We start from the raw sequence: 22,038 nt of genomic DNA, 5'->3' as shown, positions 1-22,038 counted from the left end.
TAAAGTAGCTCTCCTGAGGACTCTGTATGTCCTTGTCTTCTCTTATTAGTATCATGCTTTATCACCAGCTGAAATGATCAGTTTACTGATTAGCTTGTGTACCTGTGACTCCCCACTGACTGCCAACTCTGGGAGAGTAAGGACCTGCTTATTCTTGTTCACTGCAGAGCCCAGGACATAGTAGACACTCAGCACTGCTGGGTGAGTTGCCTTCTTTTGCAGCCCTGGTATTTGTGAAGTGCTTTCTCATGTACAGAGCTTCTTTGTGTTCAGAGTATGTTGTTATCTTTTCCAAAACTATGAAGCAGATGGTATTATACCCAGAGGATCTTAGGCAGAGAGGAAGGGGACTTGCCCAACACCGCAGAACTAGGAAATGGAAAGGACGAGACCTGACCCAGGATACCTGACATTTAAATTCTGCCTTAGGTTTTCAGTATCATGATTGTCTTTGGTTGTTTATTTGTTTAAAGTAATTTATGTTGGTCCCAGAAAGTCTCAGAATTCTGGGCACATTTGGACAACCTCAGGAAAAACTACCACTGAAGACATAGGTCTGGGACATCTATGCTGGCTGCCCCTAATCCACCCTTGCTTGTTAGGCTTAACTGAGGGACTAACATCAAGACCAGTTGTAAATATTCCTTTGATTAAATCAAAGAGTTAATTTATTGTGAAAATCACGTTTAATTCCTAACGGAAACAAAGCAGATAAGTGTAGGAAGCTCTGCATAGCATTTGTTTCTAGGGGAAAAATTTAATAGCTATGTTCTGTTCTTTGATGATAAATGTTAAAAGTTAGAATAGCTCTCAGAGGTTATCTCGATCTCTCCAGTGCAGGAATCTTTCCAAACTCGTCTGGACAGATGGTCACCCCCCCTGCTGTTTGAACTTCCAGTGGAGAGCAGCTTGTTGTTTTATGTTTCTGTAGATCACATCGTCACTTTATAGGGGTTAAGGTTAATAGGACGAATATATTCCTAAAGAGCTGTCAACATTTGAGCAAACATGGCCTTTTAAATATTGCTGGGGAATTTGTTCCTTAAGGGAATCCTGTGCTAAAACCTTTTGAACAGAGTTCTTCATATTGTTGGCCTGCTTTTTTCCTTAAAATGTGGTATACCTATATTTTAAGTGATGACTTAAAAATTTGCTTGTAGAAGACAAATTTTTTGGAAGTATCATTTCTAAAGAGACATTATTACTAAGACCAAAAGGGAACTCAGTTAATAGTGCAAAGTCCATGTCCTGTCACGACATTGCTTTACATTAATCTCCGTCGGGGGGAGAAATGGGGTAACAGCCCTTTAAAGAAGACTCTTGTCTTTCTCCCTCGATGGAGCCATGATTTGTTACTGAGTATTTAAATCTGATTCTCTCTGTAGATTGCTGCTAAAATTGATTCAATTCCTCACTTGAATAATTCCACACCTCTAGTGGACCCCTCAGTGTATGGCTATGGAGTACAAAAACGGCCCTTGGATGATGGAGGTAAGTTGCTGTAAATATCTTTGCCTTTCAGGTGGTAGTGAACCTGCCAGTTAAGTTGGAGTCTGTGTCAGCCATTTCCTTAACAGCTTTCTCCAGCGTCACTCTCTGAAGACTGGTTGCAGGGAAGTATTTAAGATGATTTTCCTCAGCAGTTCTACGGCATTTGAGTTCTTACTTGCCTTGATAATACAGGAAGTCTTTTCGGCTGGGCTGTAAGGTAAAAGACAGTCTTCGAGCACCAGCTTGGAAATAATTTGACTGATTCGAGAGTTTTGCTTGATTTAGCCCTCAGTTATTCCTCAGTGCACACGTGGGAATTGAAGTTCCCACTTTTCTCCAAAGAAAAACTGAGATTTGGTGCGTGGCTCTGGGGAGGCTGTGGCTACATACTGACCTTAAAGAAAGGAAAGGGGAGTGATGACCTTTTTACAGTTCATCTGCTGGTTGTTTTCCACCATTCCCATTTTATAACAGGCTCTTTCTAGCAGCATCCATTTTTCTTTCATTCATTCCTTCGTTTATTTCATTGGTTTGTTTATATACCCTACTCATCCCCAAAAGAATTTGAGACCACTTAGAAGTGCGTCATTACCAGCACTTTGGCAAAGAGTATCAGATGTGTTTCTGCAGAGAACTCGGACTTCCTTTATCATATTTCGTCTCCCACAAAGTAGCTCTGTAAAGGGGATTCTGAAATACACTAGATTGCACGTGAATATGCACATAGTGGGTGGGCCAGTGTCTTCTCTTCCTGTCCTCAATCTGCATGTGTACCCAGCCACGTATGTGTTCATATTTCTGTGATACATTATTAAGTGAAAAACAGTCAAGGTATACAACAGTATATATTTTGTAATCTCCTTTCCCAAAAAAAGTGCATGTTTTATGTTCATAGAAAAAATGTAATTTGGCATGACTAATTGCTCTGGTCTCTTTGGAGATTCTAAAAAAGAGATCGCCATCATTTTTGTAAGTGGGAACCTTTTTGGAATAATTATATAGACTCACACGGTGCAGATTTTAATGGAACAACCCGCAGTTTGGGTGTAAAAGTTCTTGTCTATTTTAAAAAATTATTAATGTTTATGGTCACTCACAGAAAATCTACCTCAGGGCCACTGGAACTGAGGTGACGATTTACACTGCTACTCTGAAACGGTATCTTGTGATCATCTTATATTTGATTGGCATTAGTGATTTCTTAGACCAGACGTGAGTGATTGCATTATCTGCATTTTTGCCTTAGCAAAAAGCTGTCATGCAAAGCAACCTTTTTTACCTTTTCGGGGCAATAATGTTTCAGTTCCTCTTATGGGACATCAATATAAAAATAACACTAAGTTGTCTGGCTCTGAGCATATGTCTCATTAATGGACAGTGTGTCTCTCTGGCCCACCATTTCCAGAAATTGAGATCAATACATTCCACAACTCTCAGCCTTGTTTTCACCCACTGCGTGGAGTTGAAGTCTAAAACTTGTGCCCACAGAGAATAGTATCACTATGTCCTTTGCATAATGAATGCCTAAAAATGTGCAAATGAAACCTCTGGCATCTTGCAGACTTTTTTTCTGCCATTAATCCTTTGCACACCCATTTGAAAGAATGCGGCTCGTTAAGTTACCAGTAAGTCCAGAATCTCACTTGAAACTCCAGTTCATTATTATATGTGTATTGTCACCTTTTTTTTTTTTTTTTTTTTTTTTGAGAACCATAAGTTTTTGCATTTTGGGGGACTAAGTTCTTGTGATTAGAGAATAAATACAATTTTTCTCTTTCCTCCCCCAAAATATTAAGTCTCCTTTAGTAGGAAAGAACTGAGGGAGACCCTTTCCGCCTTGAACCGCGTCTCCTGTCATCCCCAGGCCTGTGTTTTACCATGACGACAGACTGTATTTGAAGTATGAGAAATTTCTCTCAGGCTTTTTACGTTCTACATAACGGTTTGATAAAGTTAATCCTCTCTTCTGTTTAAATAGCAGAATTACACAAATTGTTTGTTTTTCTCCAAGTTGGTCTCTTTGTGTAGAGTTTGAGATTCGCTGTGGACCTTAAGGAGAGCTGGGCATCTGGGGCCTGCCCCAGCCTCTTGTCAGTTGTCTCCCGACAGGGGTGAGGTCCCTGGGCCAGTTCTGTTCTCTTGAATAAATATGTGGATAAACAGATCCTGTCAAGGAAAGTGACGTTCGTGTTTACCCGACAGCTTTCTAAGGGTCACAGTCTTGCTGTTTGTGACATGAAAGTTTAGAAAAGCAGAGACGAACAACAAGCAGGAATGCCGGCACTTTTTTCTTAGCAGTAAAGATTTCCGAGGGCTTTGCAGTTTTTTGTTTGTTTGTTTTGGCTTGGGATTTTTTGTCGGAAGTTCACCAGATCACTTCTTTAGCAATATGAACTTGCAGACTTTTCCCGTGAAGCCAGGTTCTTTGACCTCTGGGAGGTTAAAGTTCAGTCCCCTAGAAGTTTTTGGAGGTGTTATTTGGGTCTGTTTAAAGGTACTTCAACTCTTAAGTCAACCATAAAGAACCTTAACATAGGGCTTATTCGGGACATTGAGATGTGCAAACACGTGTATGAATGGGAGGATTTTTTAAAGTGCTAGGCAGTAAAACAGGAGGAAAGCGATTTGAGTTCGTTGTGTTCTGATGTAGAAAGCGATTTGGGTTAGGTGTGTTCCAAGGCAGTTGTGAGTTGTCCGTCAAACTGCCAGTTCATGAGCTCACTTGGAACCCAGCAAGAGCTTCACACCCAGCTTCCAGAGCCTGCCTTGGTCCCTGATCTGGGAAGAGCAGTCATTCTGCTGCCCTCCCCCTCTGGGTCAGGTCATTTTTTTTTTTTTCCCAATTTATTTATTTATTTATTTATTTATTTTTGGCTGTGTTGGGTCTTCGTTTCTGTGCAAGGGCTTTCTCCAGTTGCGGCGAGCGGGGGGCCACTCTTCATCGCGGTGCGCGGGCCTCTCGCTGTCGCGGCCTCTCCCATTGCGGAGCACAGGCTCCAGACGCGCAGGCTCAGCACTTGTGGCTCACGGGCTTAGTTGCTTCGTGGCATGTGGGATCTTCCCAGACCAGGGCTCGAACCCGTGTCCCCTGCATTGGCAGGCAGATTCTTAACCACTGCGCCACCAGGGAAGCCCTGGGTCAGGTCATTTTAACTATCAGCATCTTCTGTCTTGGCACCCACGCTTTCTCATGGTTTTGAGGTGCACCCTACGGATTCGAGAAGCTCCCTGCTGGTCTTGGTGTGACAGTGGTTCCATCCAGTACTTTCTTCATGCTTCTGCTGGAGCCCATCGAACCAGTTCCATCCCTCTGCTCTATGACTTGTGGCAGCTTCCGGTAACCAGGGGGGCCAGCCCTTCCTAACCTGGCCACCGCCTCCTGCCCTTCTTGTCTCGCTCCCCCGTTCTGCACTCTGCAGCGGCCTAGTCAGGTTTCTTCTCTTTGCTCTTCCAGAAACACTTCCCCCATCCCAGCCCTTTACCTGGCTGACTCCTGCTCACCCTTAGTCTCGGGTGTGATGTGACTTCCTCCTGGAAACCTGTCCTCATCCTCACGTTTTGACTTTCTTCAGTGCCCTGCTCGCGTGCCCCCTCAGGGTGCCCCCTCCCGTCTTTCGTTTCCTTCGTCCCCTTTACTCCTTCCTCCCTCCCTGTTCCCCCTCTTCCTCCCGTTCTCACACGCCCACCTCATCGGGAAATAGTAAATGGCACTCTGCTCTGAACTTTGACAGCAGTTCACTTGTCCCCTTCTTGGGGCACATTTCATCTTCTTTATTCTGCAGGTGACGGGAACGTCACGTCCCTCTCCTACCAGATTCCACGTGCCATGATCATAAAGACAGTTTATTTCCCTACCTACCTCATGCAGTGAGTGAATAAATGCTTGATACCTAAGTTCTCCCTCTGTGTATCCTATGATTAGCATTTAGGAAATTTTGTGAAATGGAAGCTCCAAATTTAAGAGAATAGTATTAGCTAACTGATTTAGAAATGCAAGTTTAAGTTTAATCTAAATCAGAAGTTGGCAGGCTTTTTCTTAAAGGGCCATGTAGTAAATATTCTAGGCTTTCAGGCGGTATGGTCTCTGTCCCACCCACTCAGCTCTCCCGTTGGCACTCGAAAGCAGCCTTAGACAGTACGTAAACAAACGAGCATGGCTGTGTCCCAATAACTGGTTGTTTACAAAAGTGGAAAGCTGGCCCTCAGGCGTAGTTTGCCAACCTCTGATCTCAAATCAGCCTTGTCAAATGATTAACTCTAACACTTGCTTAATCGTCAGTTAGGAAGGTGTACAGAGGGTCCCCCCCTCCCCTAATTTCCTTAAACAAATCTCCTTGTCTCAGGTACCACTCTCTGTCTTGACTGCTGGAGAAAACAAGTGGTTTCTACTGTTTACGTAGAGCTGGTTGACAGATGGAAAAGGCACTCTTCCCATTGTCCCCGCCATATTTCGAGGGGCAATGAGAGCATCTTCTCCAGTTTTTTTTACTCTGGGAGAGTTTTAGGTAATCACGTCCCCTTGAGCTTTTTCAGTTCAAACAGACCACACTCTTCCTGTCTTCTCTCTAAAGAGTGGCACCAAAATCACAACTTGGGGTGAATAAAGCACCATTCCTGCCATTGCAAAGGATCGGGGTTGGGGGGCGGGGAGTGTTATGCTAGTGACTTTGAAAATATGCCTGCCTTTTCTACCAGAGACTTACCTTTGATACTTACATAGTACCATCTTAGATTTACCACACTTTCTGGTCTTCTTGTGGAATGAAGGAAGGAGAATTCTTAGGGGTACTGCCAAATGAATGATTTACAGGAAGATCGGAATAGAATACCTCTACGGTCCTTTCCAAGTTTTATTTCAGCACTTGTGGCATAGGGCAAGGAGAAGGAGGAAAAAAGAGTGAGGAGGAAAGAATGTTTTAAATTCCAGACTTTCAGAGAGAGAAGAGGGATGAGAGGTGCCCGTGCTCGGGAGTGGCGAGGGCCAGTGTGCCTGCAGCTGCGTGGCAGGGGCGTCCGTGCAGCTGCAAGCATGGAGCCTGCACCACCTCGGGCAGGAGCCTGCAAGGGCCAGAGCCTCTACTTTGGAAAGAGAAAAAAATGCATCTCAGAGATGCTCATACTCTCCCTGCATGGAGGGTAATAATGATGCTGCAGGGATGAAGAGCCAAGACTAAAACCCAGTCCCTGAGAGTTGGAGGGGGTGGGGGAAGATCTGCCTTTTACAAAGTAGGGAAAGTAAATCAGGGGTGTTGTCAAGCAGTAGTCTTCAAGCTGGGGTGCGTGATGTCCTCCCAGGGTTGGGTGGGTGTGGACAGGTTCACGGGATCCTTCTCCAGCTCTTACACTTCTGTACACCCTCTCCCCTAAAATGGATCTCTCTGAGAATTGTGTCTCTGCTGGGGATGCCACGTGGGCCTTCTCCTTTCCATGCCCCTTTTCACATCGCCCTTCTTTAGTTTATGGCGGTTCGTCACCAAGAGCGGTAAAATCCTCAAATGCCTCAAAAGGGGTGAGTCCAGGATTCCGAGTGGGGAATCCCAAGATGATAAAAGCATGAGAGTCTTGGTAAGAAATATTAAAGGGGTCAGGATCTGATTTTTATTTTATCCAGGTAGCAGCTCATGGCAAAGGCTCATGCTGTCCCCTCCTCCCCTCCATCTGATCCATCCGTTGTAGGATTATAATTCAGAAGTGAGTTGTAGTCACGTGAGTGCATATTAACACATGTGTGAGTTGGAAAAGGGAAGTGAGGTGTTTTTTTTCCTGGCAAAGTATGATCTGACTGGTTGGTTTGACAGTTGGCTTAGCCAAGTAGATGAAATCGTAGACATCTTCCATGAAAATAAATGAGCTAAATCTGCAGTATCAGTGTTGCAGCAGAGATATAACTGAAGCCATGTACAATACCTGATGTATTATTTGCACCCATTAACCTAGGAAAATAACTTAATTGTCAAATCAAGAGGGTTTCGTAGTTTTTCAAAATTCCTTTAGGGAATATATGACCCAGAGTGGTTCTTGACCCTGGCTGTATGTGAAAACCACCTGATGAGCTTTTTTTTTAAATTTTATTTATTTTTAATTTTTATTTTTGGCTGTGTTGGGTCTTCATGGCTATGTGTAGGCTTTCTCTGGTTGTGGCGAGCGGGGGCTACTCTTCGTTGCGGTGCGCGGACTTCTCATTGCAGTGGCTTCTCTTGTTGTGGAGCACGGGCTCTAGGTGCGCGGGCTTCAGTAGTTGTGGCACGCAAGCTCTAGAGCGCAGGCTCAGTAGTTGTGGCGCACGGGTTTAGTTGCTCTGCAGCATGTGGGGTCTTCCTGGTCCAGGGCTCGAACCTGTGTCCACTGCATTGGCAGGCGGATTCTTAACCACTGCGCCACCAGGGAAGCCCCCTGATGAGCTTTTTGCAAAACTAAATATGCACTTACCATTCAGGCCACGGTTACACTCCTGGGCATTTATCCCCAAGAAAAGAAAACTTATGTTGACACAAAAACTTGCCCACAGATCTTCATAGCAGCTTTATTCATAATAGCCCCAAACTGAAGCCCAGATGTCCTTCAACAGGTGACTGGTTAACAACCTGGTACCTCCATGGTCTCCATGGACTACCGCTCAGCAATATAAAGGAACAGACTGTTGATACCTGCAGCCACCTGGATGGATCTCTAGGAAATTACGCTGAGTGAAAAAAGCCAACCCCAAAAGGTTACATACTGTATGATCCCACCTCTATGAGATTTTTGGAGCGGAAAATAGATTAGTGATCGCCAGGGTTTAGAGATGGAGTGGTGGGAGGGCCCGTACAGAATAAGAAGAGGCCGGAAGAAGCCCTGGAGCCTGAACTCCTTATTGTAGAGGTGTCTGGAGAAGTGGTTTGACCAGGGGCGGGTACCTGATAAGTGGCAGAAGGAAGACTTGAACCTGGGTCTCTGTCTCATGTGCTGTGATAGGGTATGCTTGCAAGTGGAGACTCCGGAGTCTGAATTTGGGGTTTGCATCCCAGCTCTGTGTGTTGTTAGCTGTGTGGCTTTGGGCAGCTTGCTTCCCTTCTCTAAGTCTGTTTCCTCGCCTGTAAAATGGAGATAGTATTTACCTCATGAAATTATCATCAGGATTGTGAGAAGTTATTTTCACACTTTTAAAATACTACTCACAATGTAAGAAATACTCATATCTCCATCAGAACTAGTTACTACACACATACTGAAATCACACGTGTAATTGAAATTTAAACTTTATGAAATACATACCCTTAATATACATGGTCCCTTCTGTTTTCTATTTCATTTTTTATAAAGCTGGTCATGACCCCCTAAATCGATTTCATAACCGCTGGATGAAATAAAAATAAGGCATAGTGCTGTAAGTAAGTATCATACCCTTTATTTTTCCTCTTAATTTTTCTCCCGAGACCCTTGGGTGGGCACTGGAACTGGGGAGGGGTGCAGGTGGGGTTCCTAACACCTCTGCACTCCTGGAGACCAGGGTAGGTTGCTGCCCATCACAGAGCCGTCTGCTTTCCCCATGAGAATCTCACCTTGAAGGCAAAGATGACCTCGTTCACCATTTCACGCCCAGGACCCGGCACAGTGCCCAGTGCCTGAAAGGCGTGACGGTGCAGAGGTCACGTGGGCACGGGCACTCGCTCACCTGTGCCCTTTTCTGAGGGCTTGGGTGTGATCGCGCCTCCATTGGTCAAATGGGATGGGTAGTAACAGCATCTGCCTCGCAGGGCTCTTGTAGGACTAAGTGGGTTCTTGCAGGTGAGGCACCTAGAGGAGCGCCCTTTGAAGCTAGTGGTGGTCTTTTTCCACTCACAGACCATGTCAACTGCAAGTGAAAGTGACATTATTGAGATAAACTTGGATTTACTCTCACCTTTAAAAAATAATAATTTGCCAAATTAGTTACAGATTATGTGTCTAGGGACTTTCAGCTGAATTTAGCGCGTCAGTGTGTTGTGACTCTGGGATGGGGGTTGCTGCCTCAGAACGCAGGAAGCCTTCGTATTGTCCTTGGCAGAAAAGCTTTTTAAAAATGCCTTGGAAACTGCAGACGTCCCTGCAGCTAACTGCAAGTCTCACTGACCTTAACCGGGGCTTGGAAACTGCAGACGTCCCTGCAGCTAACTGCAAGTCTCACTGACCTTAACCGGGGCTTGGAAAGGCATCGGTCAGAGTCGAGGAGACTGGAATCCAAGTACGGGCGCAGGAGGGTTGTGTTCAGAGGCTGAAGAGGAAGGTTTGGTTTATTGCTTTGTTCTGCGCGTCACGGGTCACGTAAGAACTGCCGGCGCTTCCTCTCCAGACCTGCCTGCTCACCTGCCGCAGGTCTGCTGCTGTGTGCGGGAGGCCGGCCTGTTGTCTGCACTGTGACGAGGGATGACGGACGCTTTGGTCCCTTGAGCTTTTTTGAGGGGGAGTGGGAGGGGGTAACCGTTAAGATGGTTGTGTATTATAAAGCTGGATGTGTTCCCCAGCGATATTTTGATAGCATTTCTTTGGGGGGAAGAAAATGGAGACTTTTTTCCTCCTCACTAATGGGGAAAAAATGTGTCCAGTGCCTTTTTTTTTCAAAGATCATGATTGAAATTGGCAGAGGGTTACTCTTCAGAAAGGATTTCTCATGTTGTAGCGTGAATATTTTCTCTAGGAAGCTCATCTTCCCATCGCCCGGGCGGCCTCCCATTACATAGCGCGCAGGGTACACGAGAACCACACCTGTGCGCGTTTGCGCCGAGGGGCACTTCGGAGGCAGGCTGAACCGTGGTCGACCAGCAGGTGCCATTAACAGGAAATAGGACTGATTTTATTCAGCACTTTTCCTTTTTTACAGTAAAATGACGGTAGTTACCATAAATTGAGCTTGATAGGCGTTCCCATGTGCCTCCCTCGCCTGACCCCTTTTCATCCTGAAGACGCAGAGAAGGCCCCCTATTCGTGGAGTCGGACGTTAGCGGTTTGCTGTATGAGTGCCCAGTGCCCCTTATCTAACTGCTGGTTTTCATTTTTAGGCATCAAATGGGAATGTTTCCAAAGGGAATGAAACTTTAAATGGCGTTGCAGCCTCAGGCTACAGCATTTGCATGGAGGAGGGAGACGATTTGTCCTGCTTAAGAGTCCACCAACTCAAAGAGTTGGATCTGGCTTTGAATTTGATTTCATTCTTCGGTGCTGTGGCTCTCAGCAGTCCATCTATTTGTGGGATGGTGGTGTGTGCACTTTTATTTTCGATCTCTGTAGGCACCTCCACTTGGCAGCAAAGCAGTTGGCTGTCAGAAATGATACGGTGTGCATGACACCCGTCACACGTACTTTGCCAACAAAAAGGAATTTCCTTTTTTTTGATGAGCACAAAATTTCAAATGGCTTTTGACCACGAGCCCTCTGAATGTTCTTGTGAATCTCATGAAGTTCTTTATGGTAGTGTAGCCCTTTACTGTGTTTCTGCGGCTTTTCTAGCTGAAATATCAGAAAATCATCAGCCCTTTGACACCTCTTACCAAATAGCACAGGGGACCAGGAGCCAAGGTCCGGCCACGTTGCCGCGTTTGGGGACTGGGCACCTCTCCTCTGTGTTTGCATCATTTCAGGACATTTTAGTTCCTCTGTCTTCCCTGGATTCTTTACCCCTACGAGAAGAATTCTGACAGTAAGCAGGGAAGCTGAGCTTGACCCTTAAATAGGAACAGGGGGCCAGCCAAACTCAGCAACACTCTGTCATGGACCTTCTCCTTCAGTGTGTTGTTTTCATACCCACTGCCTTAGGTGTGGGCGTTCCCCTCTCACAATGTCCACTTTTCACGTGGAATGGGAATCATGAACACTGCCTATCCCAGGTGAGGGCGTTTGTCATATTCAAACTGGAAATGCAAAAAGAAAATTTTAAGATTCAATAAAAAACAATTCTGTTATCCCTGAGATAAGCAGGTTAATAGTATGTAATGTCAGTATTTCGGCTGTAGACCATTATGTTGCTGTTGATCCAGGAGAAAGATGGCATCGACTCAGTAGCTTCGTGTACTTTTTGCTAGCATGTTTCCCCGTGCTTTTTTATTCTCCTTTTAAAACATGATGATCTGGTTTCTTTTCCTTTGTCGTTTTATGACCGGTCAGAGAATGACAGGGTTAAGTTCAAGCAGAAAGAAGAGCTATATTGGAGACCTAGATTTCGGATGTCAAACCATTTCAGTCTTTGTTCTGAGGTTGATGTAATTGATCCTTCCCCACTTATCGCATATCTGTCCTTCTTATAACTTTCCCCAGAGACATATTTTTGAATGCTCTTGTTAGCATATTGTAAGATTCCTTCAGTTCCTTGTAAGACAGTTAGGATTTATACTTTTTTGTTGTCTGCTGACCGTGTTTCCTGGGCTGCATTTTCCAAAAGGGAAACACCACAGAATCATTTTTTGCTGATGGCTGGTGGAGACACTCATCAATAGCTGAAAGAGGAGAAACGAGCGAAAAGCGTAGATGAAGTGGTGGTGTGGGGATATGATTACAGAGTTGGTTTCCATCGTGAGAGCCTGTTGGGCACCGTTGTCTCTGTGAAATGGGCTTGAGAGGCAGTTGCTCACTCTTCGTGTCCACTGTATACAGACGGCGGTAGCGGCTCAGTGAAACGGCCCGGGGAGGGAGGAGGCCGGATCCTCTCCTGGAGATGCTTATGCTCTTGAGGGGGTAGGGAGAGTGGGGGGGGGTGCCCCGTGGCGTGGCCGGCGGGAACATATGTGCACTTTCTTAGGGACTGCAGCTGCCACGGAGCAGCCTTTAACAATGCTTCCGAGCTAGGAGGTTAAATCTTCTCATTTGTTTTAAAAAGAGAAAGAAGGGACCCTCGCCATCTTTACATTGAGTTTGGATCCCAAGCGGGAGGGAGGTAGGAAGAGAGAGGGATTTAGGCGAGCAGGATTTTCTCCCAGGCCTCTCAGCATGTGGACACACAGATCAATTTCTTATCCTGCGTTCAGCTGGACAGTGGGTTAGAGACTGTGTTGATCACGACGTCCCCTCCTGTTTCATATCATGTAACGTGTTCATTTCAGCCACTGAGCCTAAATTACTGTTTGCTTTCTTTCTGCCTTTCTTTTTCTTCCCCCCTGAAATGGTAAGAACTTGTGTAAGGATGAAGTTAGTTTATCCGTGCTAATGCTTTGATTTTTCTTTTCTCTTTCTCTTTGCCACAGTAGGTAACCAGTTAGGGGCCTTGGTACATCAAAGGTAAGCAGTGGGTTATGTTTTATTATTTATTGATCATTTCTAATTGTTTATTGATCCACCATCTGTACTAGAGTGTTAGAAAGTCAGAGGTTGAGAGTGTGAAAAAACATGGGCTAGATTTCCTTAAGACTCAACTTTTTTTGTAGTCCTTTCCAAGACAGCGTAAGCTGAAGGGATAAACTAATACAAGGTATTAAAAAGCAGCCATTATCGTCTGTAAACTTAGAAGACTTCTGGGATGTTGGCGCTGCTCTTTCTGCCCACATACGTTGAATTTAAAAGTAGAGAATGTGAGAATTGTCCTCCCCGTTGGATGGTTTTCCCAGTATTTGTTTTATGGACCCTAACCTCTTCGCTTGAGCAAAGCTGTGCTGAAGAAGTGTGACTTGCTGGGCTTTCACAAGATGGAGCTGGTGTTGCTCCAGTGATCACGGTCTGGGAGGTGGGAGCCCGGGTCCCCCCACTGCAGTGAGAGGCCTCGCCCGGAACCTTGGATGGCTGCCCGGCTGACTCCCTTCCTTAGTTTCCCCTCACACAGTTCCCTTAAACACTGAGAATTTAGAGAGAGACAAAGACCTCTGGGCTTTAAAAAGACCAGTCCGTAAGATGGAATATTTGTGGTCACAATGTTGTCCTTCAAAAAAGGATAAAATATACAGGAAACCGCCAGGAAGGCTTCTCTTCCCCAAGGGGTGAAATTTTATGCTGTGTATTTGTTACTGTAACATGTTATCCTTAACCTTCACCAGCAGTGATACAGTTATATCCTCTTGTGTTCTGTGCAGATGTTTAGGAGTTTCTAGAAATCACCAGGCATCAGATAACCAAAAGATCTGTTCTGGGGTTTTTTAGTTATTGTTTCTTTGTTTGCTTTGTTTTTTAATGAATTGAAATACAGTCATTGAAATGAGGTTGTGTCAGTATCAAATGTAACTTCCCTATAAAGCCATAGTTAATCAGGATTTTACTTTCCAAAATGTTTATACTTTGTGCGTTAGACCAGTTTCAGCCTTGCATTTAGCATAGAGCTTTGTCTTCCAGGAAGCCCAAAGCAGTTCATCCTAATACGTTTTTTCCTCAAAGAGAGTCTGCTAAAATTGTCCCTGCGGGCTGAGGAACTGCCTGAGTTTTGAGTTGTGCTGGTGTTGAACCCCTTCTAGTAAATTCCCCAGTGCTGTTTCCTGGGAGTAGACAGCGTGTGCTGCGTGTGAGCGGCAGCCGGGTGGCTGCACGTGCAGGAGCACTGTCAGCCTTCCCCGCCTTCAGGGAGCGTCCCGACAGGGACCCGCGTCTAGTGTGCGACGTCCTGTCAGGCCGGCCGAGCCTTGCCGTTAACGGCCACACTCTTACTCATGAGGAAGCCGGGAATTGCCTGATTTCGGTGTGAATTTGGATATCCCAAGAGGTAGAGAGAGCCCCTGTGCATATGTAATCTGAGGATGTAAACACAAGAAGACTGTTTGCTCGCATCAGAATGATACAGTGGCAGTGCTATTTATGATATTGCATTTCTTCTAAGTGCTGCACTTTCCCTGAAAACATGCACTTTATTCATTCCTTTCCATGATGGGGAAAAATCCAGCTGTGTGAGAGATGTTTAAAAATGCTTACCTTTTTTTTTTTTAAACTACTTGCATTTAGCTTCCTCCTAAGGTAAATGTTTAGATTTAATTGCTTTCTGAGGTGTTGGGCAAATTGGATATTGTCCACAATACACTATACAGCAAATTTGAAGATTTGTTTGAAAGAACCAGTGCAGTAGTTGTTTTTTTTAAAAAAAAAAAAAAAACAAACACGTAATGGATGGGGTAGCATTTAACAGAAGTACGTTGCCAAGTAAGCAAGGTAATTATTCTGTACTGGTCAGCACTGATTAGGCCTCGGTTGGATACCGGTTCCACTTGGGACGTCTCACACTAGAAGGCAGATAAATTAGAAGGAGGCCAGAAAGCAATAAAAAGATTGGGAAACAAGGAATATTGAAGAGTAGTTGTCCCTCTTCATCTAGGGAGACTTGAATAGAAGTCTAAAACACTCCGCACTCCCCACTCCCCAGAGGATCTTCAAGTGTTCAGCAATGCTGAGGGTAGCTATAGGAAGAAAAGGCAGTTGTTAGTGCAGTTGATGGTTTAATGAAAAAAAATAGAGGTTTCCTCCTCTGACACAAGGAAAGGGGAGGCTTGGATCTTTTGAAGGAGTGATGGACCAAAGGGTTCATTAGATGACAGTCTTTGTGGATGGTTGTGGACTTGTTAGCCAAACTGGCATGATTTCTTTTAAGCCTTTATCTTCTAACATTGCCAATATGGGAAATTCAGGGAACCTAAAATGACTGCAGAATTCTTTATTCTGTGTATTTTTCCAAAATGTTCTTTGTTTTTAGGGCAGTAATAACAGAAGAATTCAAAGTGCCTGATAAAATGGTTGGATTTAGTAAGTATCCACATTATCTACTTTTTCTCTCATTTCTGTCCCTTATTTTCATTTTAATCTCTTAGTGTGAGTGTCACTCGTGGTAGAATGCTCTGCACACCGTGTTCTCTAGAGCCCCGGAGCACTGCAGGACTCTCCAGGCTGAGGGGGAGACCGGAAGGTTGGGCCCTGGGTCCCCCCGCCCCCACTTCAGCTAGAGAACCCCGTGTCGTCGGCTGTGTTTCACATGCAGTTCCTGTGGGCTCTCTGAGGCCAACTTGATTTGTTGTGCCGTGAGCCAAGTGGGAATGTTTGCTGAATTAATTGTCACGCATGTGTGGTTAAATATGGAATGAAGGGGGCATGTTCTCACCCTGTTTAATTTGTTTCAGTTATCGGCCGGGGAGGTGAGCAGATTTCACGGATTCAAGCAGAATCTGGTTGCAAAATTCAGATTGCCTCGGGTAAGGGCTACTTTTTTTTCATAGATCTCAGTTTGGTAGAAATCAGTCTTTTTTTTTAACTGAGTTTTTCATATTTAGTACCTTTGCTTGTTGCTTAGAAGTTTAGGGGCTTGGGTAAGTATATGTGATTGCCGTTTTCCTTGCACTTTTGGAGCTGACCTCCCAATTGAGAACCAGAAAAACCAGAGCGGAAGTGGGCCCAGAGATGATGCTGCCCGTCTGGCCTCTGGGGAGACCCTCTGCAGCTCTGGGCCCGGTGTGGCCCCTCGCAAACACCTGCTGGTCCAGGACCTCTGTTTTCTGCACCAGAATGTTACGCCAGACATAGTGGGGCCTGGACGAGTCCTGGGGCTCTGGGCTCACGCCTGGGGACTGCTCGCCAGCTCCCCTGGAGTAGACCGTCCCTGCCCTTAGTCGAAAGAGGCCAGCTGAAGGTGCTGGCTAAGTTAGCACATGTTAAACACGGTTCAGGACCTTTCCCAGCCTGGTGCATTTTGACCATGTGATATGGAGAGAGACAAACTGAGGAAGAAGAGTTTTTACTTTCGTTTATAAGTTTCATCATCTGAGTTTGACCTCTTTCCACAGCAGAGGATGGGATTTGGAGGACATTCGACCACAGAAATGTTTGTCGTTTTAAAAGATACTTAGTACAGTGTCTTGAAGGCAGTTACTGCTGTTAGCTATTTCTCTTTAATTTTTTTTGAATATGAGTTTTCAGAGGCAGTTGTTTTTAGGAACAAAATAAAGCGTCGTGTGTGGTGTTGGAAAGTAAGATTTTTTTCCTCTCTTGTCAAATGGCCTGGAACCAGTTCCACGTGGGTGTCACTATTCTCTTGAAGTGTTCATGCAATTACTGGTCATAACTCTGATGTGCGTGCCATTAAATTCCTTACGAGTGTGCCTCAGGGCTGCAAACAGATAACCATTAAACTACACTGCAGATGGACAAACTGAGGAACAGCGGGTTAAGTGACTCTGGCACTTACTAGCACGCAAGCGGGTCAGATGTGCAGCTGAGGCTGGTAATCAGGACCGACTCAGAGACCTCTGCTGCGTCCTCCCAGCTTCCCCTGCAGGACTTGTTTTCATTTGGAGAATCTAGGGTGGAGCTACCATCTTGATATTCTCTCCACAAGTGGAAGCAAGCTGTCTTTTTCTGGGAGCCGGGCCTTCTGTGGGGCTGGTGTAGGAACCAGCCCAGAGAGACAGTCTGTACACAGAGGCGAAGGTGCACGGTTGCCTGATGCCCACCAACACACCTCATCTTCTTGATTCTTCTTATAGAGAGTTCTGGGATTCCAGAGAGGCCCTGTGTACTTACCGGAACCCCAGAAAGTATTGAGTAAGTTTATTTTATTTACTTTTTCCTTTCACTCTTCTTCCTCCTTCCCCAGATGGGGAGAAATGGAAGGGCAGAATTGTTACTGAACACTGTCGATCTGTGCTGCAATCTGGCCACGAAAGCAGGTGCTTCCTTAGAGAAGGATCTGGGAGGTTGCCACGCCAGGGGAGTTGTTGTTCTGTTACCTTAAACACATAAGGTATCACCTTTTTTTCAAACCCCACAGAATTTCTCACAGCTGTCATAACATCTGCTTCATAAACCAGGTCCTCGAGAGTGTACTTTCGCCCTGCCTGAATGCTCTCATTAACTCGCTTCTTCCGTGTTGATATCTCCTCTACCTGAGCAGGTCTGGATCAGAGTAAGCCTCTCACTTGGGGAAGCATTGAGAATCCTGGCATCAGGTCTCTGGCCTGGGGCTGATCCCGTTGCCCTTCTGATATTTGTGAACCAAATGAATCTACTCTTTGTGGCCATTGCTCCACTCAGAGGGCCATATGGACCGGCCGGGGGTGTTTGGACTTTTGGGGCCCTTACTGCAGCCTTAAGACGAGCATTGCTCTCCTGGTACACGCGTGCTTGGAGTCTTGTACCAGATGCAGGCCTCGTAAATCCAAGAAGCCCCTGGGGAAAGGGGAGGTACTAACTTAGAGTCTGCTCTCCTTCCTCTTTCAGTCTACCGAGTAGCGTTGCATTTGGGGACAGGGGTGCTGAGATTATGTCTGGCTCAATAGGTAGGGCTGTTTTATTGTTTCCATTTCTCAGGGAGTCTAGATGAGTTTAAATTTTCTTGTTCTGCTGTAACATTGCAAGCAGTGAACCAGAATAAATATCACTGGCAGGTGTGCATTATAGGGCAAGCAGGATGCTTTTGCTGGAGTCAAGGCACTTTTCTTCCAACACAGGTTAATCTAGTACACAAGCAAAATATTAAAAAGCTGCTGTAACTGAGAAGATACACAAGGCTGACTCTACACAAAGGCTCAAGACTACAGAAGGCAACATCTATTTCCTGCCATTCGCTTCTTTCTTCCTGCTCTTCTAAACATTCCTGCTTCCTCTTCTACCCAAGCAGTGGAGGCAATGGGATTATAACTTTAGGAGGAAACAGTTTTTTCTTCAGTGTGCAGTATAGCCAGCCTGTTTAGTAGCTGAATTTTTCCCTATTAAAAGAACCACAAAATAGATTGTACGTGGTGATTTAAAGAATAAATACTGCAAATAACAGCCATGGGAAATTCTGGTGCAGAAAAGGAAATTGGCCCAACAGATGACCTCGGTAGGCTGGGTTATTCTATTTCAGCATTGCCATTTCCCTCCCCAGTCTCCAGGTACATCAGCATAAAATCCCATGTGAGATGCAGGCTCTTGACAATCTGACATGAGAAGCACAAAGCAGGTGTATATGACTGTACAGCTGCACCAGGGCCCTGCCTCCTTTTTTTCCCACCCCTTGAAACCAAACTGGTGATTCGTAGCCGTAGCTTAGAAGTCATCGAGCAGTCTGGTTGGTTATGGAGAAGAAATTTGGAGTTTGAGAATTCAAATGACGATTACTAACCCTTGCTTTCTCTCTTCCCGTCTTTCTCATTGCTTTCTCTCCTGCTCTTATTTAACAAATATCTGTTGAGCATATGCTCTGTGAGAGGGGTAATGCTGGATCGGGGAGCAGCAAGAGGTGCAGAGGGGTCAAAGGTAGACACTGCCACCAGAGCAGCTGACATTCGAATTGGAGACAGGCGTGTCTGTGGAGTGCACGCGAGACACAAGCGCAAGCAGAGGGCAGATGTGGAGGGGCTGTTTTGGAACGTTGCTGTTGTGGTGTGCGTTGCTTTTAAATTCCAGCCCAGTAGCATGGCGGATGGCAGAGACCTCCCGGGTTGTGAGGGCAGGAGCTGAAGCTGGATGGAGGGCTGCCTTGACTCCTTCGCGTGTTCCCCCGGTGCTGTTTCCCCTTCCTGGGCGCCTACAGCATTCATTTAATGCTGGCTCTCTTGTGGTTCTTTTCCCTCCCAAAGACAAGCCAAACGGCTCCTGGGACAGATTGTGGACCGCTGTCGGAATGGACCTGGCTTTCATAATGACATAGACGGCAACAGCACGATCCAGGAGATTCTCATCCCTGCGTCTAAAGTGGGGCTGGTCATCGGCAAGGGAGGGGAGACAATAAAGCAGTTGCAGGTGCGTGAGCCCTTGGCAGAGCAGCGCTTGACGGCCCTCATCCTCCTCCATCTTCCCGGGTTGGGAGGTTCTGTCGCGGCTTTGGCGTGTCCGAGCTGGGCTGGCTGTGCACCACGGTGCAGAGCTCCCCTCGAAACCTCTGCCCGAGTGCCTCTGCGGTTCTGAACGTTTTCTGTGGCCAGGCTTGATGCCAGCTGTGACGCCAAGGCCTGGGGTCCCCGTGAAGTGGTAGCATCCACTGTGGCGATGAAGCCCTGTTAGGACTCAGATAAAAATCCTGTGTTCAGAGCCGGGGGCCCTGAGCCAGGAGCACTCCTGCTCGTTAGTTGTGAGATCAGAGTTATGTTCGTGTGCTCTTCTAAGGCTCAGGGTCCTCGTCTGTAAGAGCAGGGAGGGGCCGGCCTCGCTGTTGTAATGAGCTGAAATAATACCCGTTATTTTGATTTACATGAGACGCTCAGTGCAGAGCCCGCCACTGAGTAAATGCCCCGTGAACATTTGCTGCTCTGAGCTCCAGAATCCCTCACGTGAGACACGTGGGCCAAACGTGTTGTAGAATTTCATAGCCCCAGCAAGTTCTGGGGCTGCATCCCGTAACCAAGTGCAGGTTTCCATGGCTAAACCTAACAGTCACACTGCATGAGAGGAGGGCTGGAAGTACGCTCACGTGAGTTCAGGGTAGTTTTGCTGCCAGATTTAGTTAGGAGCAAACTCTTCTTTCCGAGCTCTGGGCTTTCAAAGTTGCGGGTCGGGGTTGTGGCCTGCCTGTGTGCTCTCGCATAGCCCAGTCCTTGGATGTGGAAGGCATTCTACTGTGGACTCCTAAGAGTTCAGACTTTAGAATCCCAGAATCCAAATTTTGGTGCCGCGCTCATCAGCTCTGGAGCCTTCGGTAGTTTGCTCAGAGCTCTCCTCTGTGAGGTCGGGAAGTGGTGGCCCTTCCCTCCCATTGCTGTGCGTGAGCTCTGACCACGTGACGTTAAATAGATTGTCTACCTCAGTGCTTATTAGCATTTTGTAAAAGTAGCTCATTCATATTTAGATATTCCAGGGACTGGAAAGGGAGGAGAGTTTTGGGAAACGGTTTTCTCTGTCAGGCTTGGACGCCCTCAAGCATGGCATGTACATCAGCATTCTCGGAGGCCGGCCTCACGGGCCGGATCAGAGGGCAGTGCCTTTGGTGGTGGGGCATGTCTTACTGTGGACACGCCCCGACCCGTGCAGCTTGTGCCATCCTGCGTGCCTCTTGCTGACAGTGAGGGCTGTACCGGTGTGTGTGCCCTCACAGGAGCGGACAGGTGTGAAGATGGTCATGATCCAGGACGGCCCATTGCCCACGGGAGCAGACAAGCCTCTTCGCATCACCGGAGACCCGTTTAAAGTACAGGTAGGAGAGAAACCATGGATCAGGCAGGTCCTGGGTGTGGCGGTATCACTTGGTGTAGTACTTGTAGAGCTTGTATGTCATTCAAGAAATTATAAAACTGGGTGTTCCTTGAGCTGTTTTCCCAAACCAAGTTTGGTGATGCAAAGAACGGGGCTGTGCCGCCCAGTACCAGAGCTGCTGGCCGCGTGGCTGTTGGAATTTGTTCAGATTAAATAAAAAGTGAGTTCCTCATTTATACCGGCCATGTTTCAGCGCTCAGAGTGCTCAGAGCCACGTGTGGATGGTGGCTGCTGTCAGGGCAGCCCATGTACAGAACTTGTCCATAAACGCAGAAGGTTTTATTGGCTGGCACAGCTCTGATCAGGTGCAGTTTTCGATGTTGCGCTGTGGTCAGCTCAGATGCAGGCTCCCCCTGGCTTTTATTTGTTTGTTCTCTAAACCCATTTTTACAAGATCACTGGCTGAGGTGGGAGGTGACCAAAGGTGCCAGTACCACACAAGGCACGTGTGTGCCCTCGTAGCAAGCGTCCTGTGTGCCTCAGAGGACAGCCGCAGGTGCTGAAAGCGGGGGCTTAGGTCTGAATCACCCAGGTGCTCCATCTTCCAGCACCTGGGCTGTTAGCAGGCATGTGTGTGGGCTGTGGGTGTGGGAGTGTGTCTGTCCCCGTGAGACACGAGTGCTCTTTTTTCTGCCCACTGCAGCCTGTCTGACCTTCGCTGCATTTAGAGTAGCTCCAGAGCGACACACCTTGGTGAGCCAGCCCGTCAGCGACAGCTGTCCCTCTGCAGGGGCTTTGGGGCTTTGGGGCTTTGATCCAGCAGAGGTTACCAGTCTCTGGCAAAAGAATTCCCGTAGTTCTTAATGCTGTCGTTCAGCTGAACTCAAATGATATCACTGGTAGTTTTTTTTGGTCAAGGTTTCTATATGTAAAATAATGATTTTAAAACAGGTTTGAGGGCCGGTGATTACAATGGCTGCTTTGCTTAGGTTCCCGTCAGCAGTGCAGCCCTTCACTATCTACTGCCCCGTCAGGTCCCCCAGAGTTTCTAACCTCTTTAGATGTAAACAGGTGGGCTTTAATAAAAAAAAACAGACCGCACCTAATCTTCCTCAATCGGCTCATGCAGTCCAGCCTGAGACTCCTCTGCTGTGTGTCGTAGAGCTCTGGACGGAGGGGAGAGCTGGCTGGACACAGAAAGCCTGCCTCCCAGAAGCCCTCCACTCTTGCCTTCTCCAGTGGAACGTTTGGCTTTATCTTTTGTAGAAAAAATACCTGGGCAAAGAGCTTATTTCATTGATGTTTCATGAATTTGCAGGAAAATTATTATAAAGAAAGGTTTTCAGTATTTTTTTTATTTTAAAACTGTGTATTCCATATTTTTTATTATGAAGAAGCTATCTGCTTTATTTAGGGTATATTGTTCTTTGGGTTTCTTTTTTTTTTTTCCCTCTTCCCAACTTTTTATTATGAAAAACTTCAAATATATAGAAACGTTGAAAAGATAGCGTAGCGAATATCTGAATACCCTCA

The 22,038-nt window shown here is 46.2% G+C and overlaps 1 protein-coding gene across 3 annotated transcripts in view; it reads left to right on the top strand.

Moving 5' to 3' along the window:
• The window catches only part of FUBP3 (far upstream element binding protein 3), a 48,409-nt gene that overhangs the window by 10,288 nt on the left and 16,083 nt on the right, over window positions 1–22,038 (top strand). For 2 of the 3 annotated variants that reach the window (XM_061199759.1, XM_061199757.1), the window contains exons 2-8: window positions 1,386–1,491; window positions 12,684–12,717; window positions 15,101–15,150; window positions 15,522–15,593; window positions 16,881–16,938; window positions 18,957–19,119; window positions 20,408–20,506. In XM_061199759.1, coding sequence (XP_061055742.1) covers window positions 1,386–1,491; window positions 12,684–12,717; window positions 15,101–15,150; window positions 15,522–15,593; window positions 16,881–16,938; window positions 18,957–19,119; window positions 20,408–20,506 — 582 coding nt within the window. The remainder of the gene's footprint in view (window positions 1–1,385; window positions 1,492–12,683; window positions 12,718–15,100; window positions 15,151–15,521; window positions 15,594–16,880; window positions 16,939–18,956; window positions 19,120–20,407; window positions 20,507–22,038) is intronic. The other variant, XM_061199758.1, reaches the window with a different exon arrangement.

This window comes from Eubalaena glacialis, chromosome 9, assembly GCF_028564815.1.
Source record: "Eubalaena glacialis isolate mEubGla1 chromosome 9, mEubGla1.1.hap2.+ XY, whole genome shotgun sequence".
NCBI lineage: Eukaryota > Metazoa > Chordata > Mammalia > Artiodactyla > Balaenidae > Eubalaena > Eubalaena glacialis.
The sequence above is the reverse complement of the archived record's forward strand: the minus strand, read 5'-3'. Positions and strand labels throughout refer to the sequence as shown.